Here is a 10,764-nt window from a genome sequence, read left to right as displayed (position 1 = left end):
ATATATATATATATATGTATATATATATATATACATATATGGTATATAAACTTCACCCACTAAATTGTACAAGAAAATATATTTTCCATATAAAAGTCACATTGGTCTATAAGTCGTAAGTTATTTACACGGAAATATTCTGAAAATGTGTATTTACATTACCTAATTGTTTCCAAAGGGTGTCTGTAACAAGGCAGTAAAACGGCCGATCAAACAAAACAGAAGTCATGGTCATGGACCCGCTAGCTGCGCAAGTTATTTTACGGACTATAGAGTGCACCGGTATATAAACTTCACCCACTAAATTGTACAAGAAAATATATGTTCCATATATAAGTCGCACTGGACTATAAGTCGCACGTATACACGTTGTGAAATGAGTTATTTACACAGAAATATTCTGTAAAAAAATGTGTACATACCTTAATTGTTTCCAAACAGTGTCTGTAACAAGGCAGTAAAACGGGCCGATCAAACAAAACAGAAGTCATTGTCATGTACCCAGGCTAGCTCCCCAACAGGCAAAACAGACTCAATAACTCCACGGTGACGTTTCGGGGAATTTACTGAGGAATTTGTGAAACTGAAACAACACAAGAAGATATATATATATATATATATATATATATATATATATATATATATATATATATATATATATATATATATATATATATATATATATATGGTATATAAACTTCACCCGCTAAATTGTACAAGAAAATATATTTTCCATATAAAAGTCACACCGGTCTATAAGTTGCAAGTTATTTACACGGAAATATTCAGAAAATGTGTATTTACATTACCTTAATTGTTTCCAAAGGGTGTCTGTAACAAGGCAGTAAAACGGGGACGATCAAACAAAACAGAAGTCATGGTCATGGACCCGCTAGCTGCGCAAGCTATTTTACGGACTATAGAGTGCATAGGTCGCAAGTTATTTACAAGGAAATATTCTGAAAATGTTTGTTTACATTACCTTAATTGTTTCCAAAGGGTGTCTGTAACAAGGCAGTAAAACGGCCGATCAAACAAAACAGAAGTCATTTTCATGGACCCAAGCTAGCTCTTCAATCAGCTAAACAGACTCAATAACTCCGCGGTGACGTTTCGGTGAATTCACTAAGGAATTTGTGAAACTGAAACAACACAAAAAAAACTATATATATATATACGGTATATAAACTTCACCCACTAAATTGTACAAGAAAAATATATTTTCCATATAAAAGTCACACCGGTCTATAAGTTGCAAGTTATTTACACGGAAATATTCTGAAAATGTGTATTTACATTACCTTAATTGTTTCCAAAGGGTGTCTGTAACAAGGCAGTAAAACGGCCGATCAAACAAAACAGAATTCATGGTCATGGAACCGCTAGCTGCGCAAGCTATTTTACGGACTATAGAGTGCATAGGTCGCACGTTATTTACAAGGAAATATTCTGAAAATGTTTGTTTACATTACCTTAATTGTTTCCAAAGGGTGTCTGTAACAAGGCAGTAAAACGGCCGATCAAACAAAACAGAAGTCATTGTCATGGACCCAAGCTAGCTCTTCAACCAGCTAAACAGACTCAATAACTCCGCGGTGACGTTTCGGTGAATTCACTGAGGAATTTGTGAAACTAAAACAACACAAAAAAATATATATATATATACACATACACATATATGGTATATAAACTTCACCCAGTAAATTGTACAAGAAAATATATTTTCCATATAAAAGTCACACCGGTCTATAAGTTATAAGTTATTTACACGGAAATATTCTGAAAATGTGTATTTACATTACCTTAATTGTTTCCAAAGGGTGTCTGTAACAAGGCAGTAAAACGGCCGATCAAACAAAGCAGAAGTCATAGTCGAGCTCTCCAATCAGCTAAACAGACGCAATAACTCCACGGTGACGTGTTGGTGAATTTATTAAGGAATTCGTGAAACTGAAACAACACAAAAATAATGTAAGTTAATAATGCTAACACAGACAGCTTGATCACATGACGATAGCACGTAGAAATATGCATGAAAACACTCCTACAGACATCACACATTGATGGGATGCTTTAGTAAGTATGAGTTGTTTTAGTTATATTGTAAAACTCCAAAACGTCGCTTGGAGTGATGAATGAAGAACCCATACGAGTAGAAACGCTATGGACACCTTTTCAGTGTCTTTGCTTGATTTTTTTTTAAAAACTATTTGCATCATCGCTCTCAGCGAAGAAAAATCTGTGAATTATCCGCACCGTTTTATAAGCCGCAGGGTTCAAAATGTAGGAAAAAAGTATAATATATAAGTATAGTAAGTAATAATAGTAATAAAGATAACTATAATAATAATGGTAATAATAATAATGACAATAATAATAATAATACAAATTATGATAATAATAATACTAATAGTAATGACATTAATAATAATAATAATTACAATTATAATAATGATGATAATGATAATAATAATAATAATGATAATGATAACAATGATGATAACAATAATGATAACAATAATAATAATGATAATATAATGATGGTAATAATAATAATGATAATAATAGTATTAATAATAATAATGATAGTAATAATGATAATAATAATTATACTAATGGTAATAATAATAATAATAATAATAATAATGATGATGATGATGATAATAATAATGGTAATAATATTATTATTAATAATAATAATTAAAATAATAATAATGATGATAACATTAATAATGATGATAATGATAATGATAATAATTATGATAATATTAATAATGATAATAATAACAATGATGGTAATAATAATAATAATAATAATAATAATAATAATGATAACAATAATAATATTGATAATATAATGATGGTAATAACAATAATGATAATAGTTTTAATAATAATAATGATAGTAATAATGATAATAATAATGATAATAATTATACTAATGATATTAACAATAACAATAATAATAATGATGATCATAATAATAATGATAATAATATTATTATTAGTAATAATAATAATTAGAATAATAATAATGATAATAACGATAATAATATTAATGATAATATTAATAATGATAATAATAACAATGATGGTAATAATAATAATAATGATAATAATAATAATGATAACAATAACAATAATGATAATAATATAATGATGGTAATAATAATAATGATAATAGTATGAATAATAATAATGATTGTAATAATGATAATAATAATTATAATAATACTAATGATAATAATAATGATGATGATAATAATAATAATAATAATAATGATAATAATAATGATGATAACAATAATAATGATAATAAAAATAATAATGATAACAATAATAATAATTATAATATAATGATGGTAATAACAATAATGATAATAGTTTTAATAATAATAATGATAGAAATAATGATAATAATAATGATAATAATTATACTAATGATATTAACAATAACAATAATAATAATGATGATCATAATAATAATGATAATAATATTATTATTATTATTAATAATAATAATTAGAATAATAATAATGATAATAACGATAATAATAATAATGATAATATTAATAATGATAATAATAACAATGATGGTAATAATAATAATAATAATGATAATAATAATGATGATAACAATAATGATAATAATATAATGATGGTAATAATAATAATGATAATAGTATGAATAATAATAATGATTGTAATAATGATAATAATAATTATAATAATACTAATGATAATAATAATAATAATGATAATAATAATAATAATAATAATAATGATAATAATAATGATGATAACAATAATAATGATAATAATAATAATAATGATAATAATAATAATGAGAATACATCAAATTCATATGGCGCTTTACTAAATCCGTATATAGAGTACAAATATATAAGCATCACTTGATGACAAAATGATGCTGAGTCATGTGTTGTTTGCAGCCGCTGGGAGTGAACCAGCCAGGTCCGTACGTCATGTACACCACGCTGGACTCCAACGGCAAGCTGAAGAACGCCTCAGGTCAGTGGCTGACATTTTCTCTCCTCCACGCCGCCGCCGCCGCAGGGTTGTGTGGGGAGCAGGTTAGCGTGGGGGGAAATACAGATTGAGAAAAGTGCCTATTGATTTCTCCAGTTTGTGTTGTTGCCCGAAGGCACGCAGGCAGCAGGGCCGAGCAAGCAGCAGCAGCAGCTGCCACTGAAAGGAGACTAAATCACTTTCTGCCATGTTTGTTTCCTAAATTAATATTTACTATATTTGACTCTGCTTATTGATTTCTTCATCACTTTTCAAAGCAGTGAGACTCCAACATCCTTAATTAGTCAACATCCTTACTTAGTCAACAGCCTTACTTAGTCAACATCCTTACTAAGTCAACATTCTTACTTAGTCAACATCCTTACTTAGTCAACATCCTTACTTAGTCAACATCCTTATTTAGTCAACATCCTGACTTCGTCAACATTCTCATTTAGTCAACATCCTTATTTAGTCAACATCCTGACTTAGTCAACATCCTTACTTAGTCAACATCCTTACTTAGTCAACATTCTTACTTAGTCAACATCCTTACTTAGTCAACATCCTTATTTAGTCAACATCCTTACTTAGTCAACATCCTTACTTAGTCAACATCCTTATTTAGTCAACATCCTGACTTCGTCAACATTCTTACTTAGTCAACATCCTTACTTCGTCAACGACTTTACTTAGTCAACATCCTGACTTAGTCAACATTCTTATTTAGTCAACTTCCTTACTTAGTCAACATCCTTATTTAGTCAACATCCTGACTTCGTCAACATCCTTACTTAGTCAACATTCTTACTTAGTCAACATCCTTAATTAGTCAACATCCTGACTTTGTCAACATTCTTACTTAGTCAACATCCTTACTTAGTCAACATCCTGACTTAGTCAACATTCTTACTTGGTCAACATCCTTACTTAGTCAACATCCTTATTTAGTCAACATCCTGACTTTGTCAACATTCTTACTTAGTCAACATCCTTACTTAGTCAACATCCTGACTTAGTCAACATCCTTACTTAGTCAACATCCTGACTTCATCAACATTCTTACTTAGTCAACATCCTTACTTAGTCAACATTCTTACTTAGTCAACATCCTTAATTAGTCAACATCCTTACTTAGTCAACATCCTTATTTAGTCAACATCCTTACTTAGTCAACATCCTTATTTAGTCAACATCCTGACTTCATCAACATTCTTACTTAGTCAACATCCTTACTTAGTCAACATCCTTACTTAGTCAACATCCTGACTTAGTCAACATCCTTACTTACTCAACATCCTGACTTAGTCCACTTCCTGACTTCGTCAACATCCTTACTTCGTCAACATCTTTACTTAGTCAACATACTGACTTAGTCAACATCATTATTTAGTCAACATCCTGACTTCGTCAACATTCTTACTTAGTCAACATCCTTACTTAGTCAACATCCTTATTTAGTCAACATCCTTATTTAGTCAACATCCTGACTTCGTCAACATTCTTACTTTGTCAACATCCTTACTTAGTCAACATCGTTATTTAGTCAACATCCTTATTTAGTCAACATCCTGACTTTGGCAACATTCTTACTTAGTCAACATCCTTACTTAGTCAACATCCTTACTTAGTCAACATTCTTACTTAGTCAACATCCTGACTTTGTCAACATTCTTACTTAGTCAACATCCTTACTTTGTCAACATCCTTATTTAGTCAACATCCTGACTTCATCAACATTCTTACTTAGTCAACATCCTTACTTAGTCAACATCCTGACTTAGTCAACATCCTTACTTAGTCAACATCCTTAATTAGTCAACATCCTTACTTAGTCAACATCCTTACTTAGTCAACATTCTTACTTAGTCAACATCCTGACTTTGTCAACATTCTTACTTAGTCAACATCCTTATTTAGTCAACATCCTGACTTCATCAACATTCTGACTTCGTCAACATTCTTACTTAGTCAACATCCTTACTTAGTCAACATCCTGACTTCGCCAACATCCTTACTTAGTCAACATCCTGACTTTGTCAACATTCTTACTTAGTCAACATCCTTACTTTGTCAACATCCTTATTTAGTCAACATCCTGACTTCATCAACATTCTTACTTAGTCAACATCCTTACTTTGTCAACATCCTTACTTAGTCAACGTCCTTACTTCGTCAACATCCTTACTTAGTCAACGTCCTTACTTAGTCAACATCCTGACTTAGTCAACATCCTTATTTAGTCAACATCCTGACTTAGTCAGCATCCTTACTTAGTAAACTTCTTTACATAGTCAACATTCTTACTTAGTCAACATCCTTATTTAGTCAACATCCTGACTTCATCAACATTCTTACTTATTCAACATCCTTACTTAGTCAACATCCTTATTTAGTCAACATCCTGACTTCGTCAACATTCTTACTTAGTCAACATCCTTACTTCGTCAACATCCTTACTTAGTCAACGTCCTGACTTAGTCAACATCCTTATTTAGTCAACATCCTGACTTAGTCAACATCCTGACTTAGTCAACATCCTTATTTAGTCAACATCCTTACTTAGTCAACATTCTTACTTAGTCAACATTGTTACTTAGTCAACATCCTTACTTAGTCAACATTCTTACTTAGTCAACATCCTTACTTAGTCAACATCCTGACTTAGTCAACATCCTGACTTCGTCAACATTCTTACTTAGTCAACATCCTTACTTAGTCAACATCCTTATTTAGTCAACATCCTGACTTCGTCAACATCCTTACTTAGTCAACATTCTTACTTAGTCAACATCCTTAATTAGTCAACATCCTGACTTTGTCAACATTCTTACTTAGTCAACATCCTTACTTAGTCAACATCCTGACTTAGTCAACATTCTTACTTAGTCAACATCCTTACTTAGTCAACATCCTTATTTAGTCAACATCCTGACTTTGTCAACATTCTTACTTAGTCAACATCCTTACTTAGTCAACATCCTGACTTAGTCAACATCCTTACTTAGTCAACATCCTGACTTCATCAACATTCTTTCTTAGTCAACATCCTTACTTAGTCAACATTCTTACTTAGTCAACATCCTTAATTAGTCAACATCCTTACTTAGTCAACATTCTTACTTAGTCAACATCCTTACTTAGTCAACATCCTTATTTAGTCAACATCCTGACTTCATCAACATTCTTACTTAGTCAACATCCTTACTTAGTCAACATCCTTATTTAGTCAACATCCTGAATTTGTCAACATTCTTACTTAGTCAACATCCTTACTTAGTCAACATCCTTATTTAGTCAACATCCTGACTTCATCAACATTCCTACTTAGTCAACATCCTTACTTAGTCAACATCCTTATTTAGTCAACATCCTGACTTTTGTCAACATTCTTACTTAGTCAACATCCTTACTTAGTCAACATCCTGACTTCATCAACATCCTTACTTAGTCAACATCCTTACTTAGTCAACATTCTTACTTAGTCAACATCCTTACTTAGTCAACATCCTTACTTAGTCAACATCCTTATTTAGTCAACATCCTGACTTCATCAACATCCTTACTTAGTCAACATCCTTACTTAGTCAACATTCTTACTTAGTCAACATCCTTACTTAGTCAACATCCTTATTTAGTCAACATCCTGACTTTGTCAACATTCTTACTTAGTCAACATCCTTACTTAGTCAACATCCTGACTTTGTCAACATTCTTACTTAGTCAACATCCTTACTTAGTAAACATCCTTACTTAGTCAACATCCTTATTTAGTCAACATCCTGACTTCGTCAACATTCTTACTTAGTCAACATCCTTAATTAGTCAACATCCTTACTTAGTCAACATCCTTACTTAGTCAACATCCTTACTTAGTCAACATCCTTATTTAGTCAACATTCTTACTTAGTCAACATCCTTACTTAGTCAACATCCTTACTTAGTCAACATTCTTACTTAGTCAACATCCTTACTTAGTCAACATCCTTATTTGGTCAACATCCTGACTTTGTCAACATTCTTACTTAGTCAACATCCTTACTTAGTCAACATCCTTATTTAGTCAACATCCTGACTTCGTCAACATTCTTACTTAGTCATCATCCTTACTTCGTCAACATCCTTACTTAGTCAACATTCTTACTTAGTCAACATCCTTATTTAGTCAACATCCTGACTTCATCAACATTCTTACTTAGTCAACATCCTTACTTAGTCAACATCCTTACTTCGTCAACATCTTTACTTAGTCAACATCCTGACTTAGTCAACATCATTATTTAGTCAACATCCTGACTTCGTCAACATTCTTACTTAGTCAACATCCTTACTTAGTCAACATCCTTATTTAGTCAACATCCTGACTTTGTCAACATTCTTACTTAGTCAACATCCTTACTTAGTCAACATTCTTACTTAGTCAACATCCTTACTTCGTCAACATCCTTACTTAGTCAACATCCTGACTTAGTCAACATCCTTATATAGTCAACATCCTTATTTAGTCAACATCCTGACTTCGTCAACATTCTTACTTAGTCAACATCCTTACTTAGTCAACATCCTTACTTAGTCAACATCCTTACTTAGTCAACATTCTTATTTAGTCAACATCCTTACTTAGTCAACATCCTTATTTAGTCAACATCCTTACTTAGTCAACACCTTGACTTCATCAACATTCTTACTTAGTCAACATCTTTACTTAGTCAACATCCTGACTTAGTCAACATCCGTACTTAGTCAACATCCTGACTTAGTCAACATCCTGACTTCGTCAACATCCTTATTTAGTCAACATCCTTACTTAGTCAACATCCTTATTTAGTCAACATCCTTACTTAGTCAACACCTTGACTTCATCAACATTCTTACTTAGTCAACATCTTTACTTAGTCAACATCCTGACTTAGTCAACATCCGTACTTAGTCAACATCCTGACTTAGTCAACATCCTTACTTAGTCAACACCTTGACTTCATCAACATTCTTACTTAGTCAACATCTTTACTTAGTCAACATCCTGACTTAGTCAACATCCGTACTTAGTCAACATCCTGACTTAGTCAACATCCTTACTTAGTCAACATCCTTACTTAGTCAACATCCTGACTTTGTCAACATTCTTACTTAGGCAACATCCTTACTTTGTCAACATCCTTATTTAGTCAACATCCTGACTTCATCAACATTCTTACTTAGTCAACATCCTTACTTAGTCAACATCCTTACTTAGTCAACGTCCTTACTTCGTCAACATCCTTACTTAGTCAACGTCCTTACTTAGTCAACATCCTGACTTAGTCAACATCCTTATTTAGTCAACATCCTGACTTAGTCAGCATCCTTACTTAGTAAACTTCTTTACATAGTCAACATTCTTACTTAGTCAACATCCTTATTTAGTCAACATCCTGACTTCGTCAACATTCTTACTTAGTCAACATCCTTACTTAGTCAACATCCTTACTTAGTCAACATCCTGACTTAGTCAACATCATTATTTAGTCAACATCCTGACTTCATCAACATTCTTACTTAGTCAACATCCTGACTAAGTCAACATCCTTACTTAGTCATCATCCTTACTTCGTCAACATCCTTACTTAGTCAACATCTTTACTTAGTCAACATCCTGACTTAGTCAACATCCTTACTTAGTCAACATCCTTACTTAGTCAACATCCTGACTTCATCAACATTCTTACTTAGTCAACATCCTGACTAAGTCAACATCCTTACTTAGTCATCATCCTTACTTCGTCAACATCCTTACTTAGTCAACATCTTTACTTAGTCAACATCCTGACTTAGTCAACATCCTTACTTAGTCAACATCCTTACTTAGTCAACATCCTGACTTAGTCAACATCCTTATTTAGTCAACATCCTGACTTCGTCAACATTCTTACTTAGTCAACATCCTTATTTTGTCAACATCCTTACTTAGTCAACACCTTGACTTCATCAACATTCTTACTTAGTCAACATCTTTACTTAGTCAACTTCCTGACTTAGTCAACATCCTTACTTAGTCAACATTCTTACTTAGTCAACTTCCTTACTTAGTCAACAACCTTATTTAGTCAACATCGTGACTTAGTCAACATTCTTACTTAGTCAACATCCTTACTTAGTCAACATCCTTATTTAGTCAACATCCTTACTTAGTCAACATTCTTACTTAGTCAACTTCCTTACTTAGTCAACATCCTTATTTAGTCAACATCCTGACTTTGTCAACATTCTTACTTAGTCAACATCCTTACTTAGTCAACATCCTTATTTAGTCAACATCCTGACTTCATCAACATTCTTACTTAGTCAACATCCTTACTTAGTCAACATTCTTACTTAGTCAACATTCTTACTTAGTCAACATCCTTATTTAGTCAACATCCTTACTTAGTCAACATCCTTATTTAGTCAACATCCTGACTTCATCAACATTCTTACTTAGTCAACATCCTTACTTAGTCAACATCCTTACTTAGTCAACATCCTGACTTAGTCAACATCCTTACTTACTCAACATCCTGACTTAGTCCACTTCCTGACTTCGTCAACATCCTTACTTCGTCAACATCTTTACTTAGTCAACATACTGACTTAGTCAACATCATTATTTAGTCAACATCCTGACTTCGTCAACATTCTTACTTAGTCAACATCCTTACTTAGTCAACATCCTTATTTAGTCAACATCCTTATTTAGTCAACATCCTGACTTCGTCA

The 10,764-nt window shown here is 31.9% G+C and overlaps 1 protein-coding gene across 1 annotated transcript in view; it reads left to right on the top strand.

The window, feature by feature from the left end:
* Window positions 1-10,764, top strand: part of itfg1 (integrin alpha FG-GAP repeat containing 1) — a 402,483-nt gene that overhangs the window by 352,273 nt on the left and 39,446 nt on the right. The window contains exon 14 of the mRNA XM_061963663.1: window positions 3,954-4,032. Within this exon, the coding sequence (XP_061819647.1) occupies window positions 3,954-4,032 (79 nt within the window). The remainder of the gene's footprint in view (window positions 1-3,953; window positions 4,033-10,764) is intronic.

Source organism: Nerophis lumbriciformis, linkage group LG06 (genome assembly GCF_033978685.3).
Source record: "Nerophis lumbriciformis linkage group LG06, RoL_Nlum_v2.1, whole genome shotgun sequence".
Taxonomy (NCBI): domain Eukaryota; kingdom Metazoa; phylum Chordata; class Actinopteri; order Syngnathiformes; family Syngnathidae; genus Nerophis; species Nerophis lumbriciformis.
The sequence above is the reverse complement of the archived record's forward strand: the minus strand, read 5'-3'. Positions and strand labels throughout refer to the sequence as shown.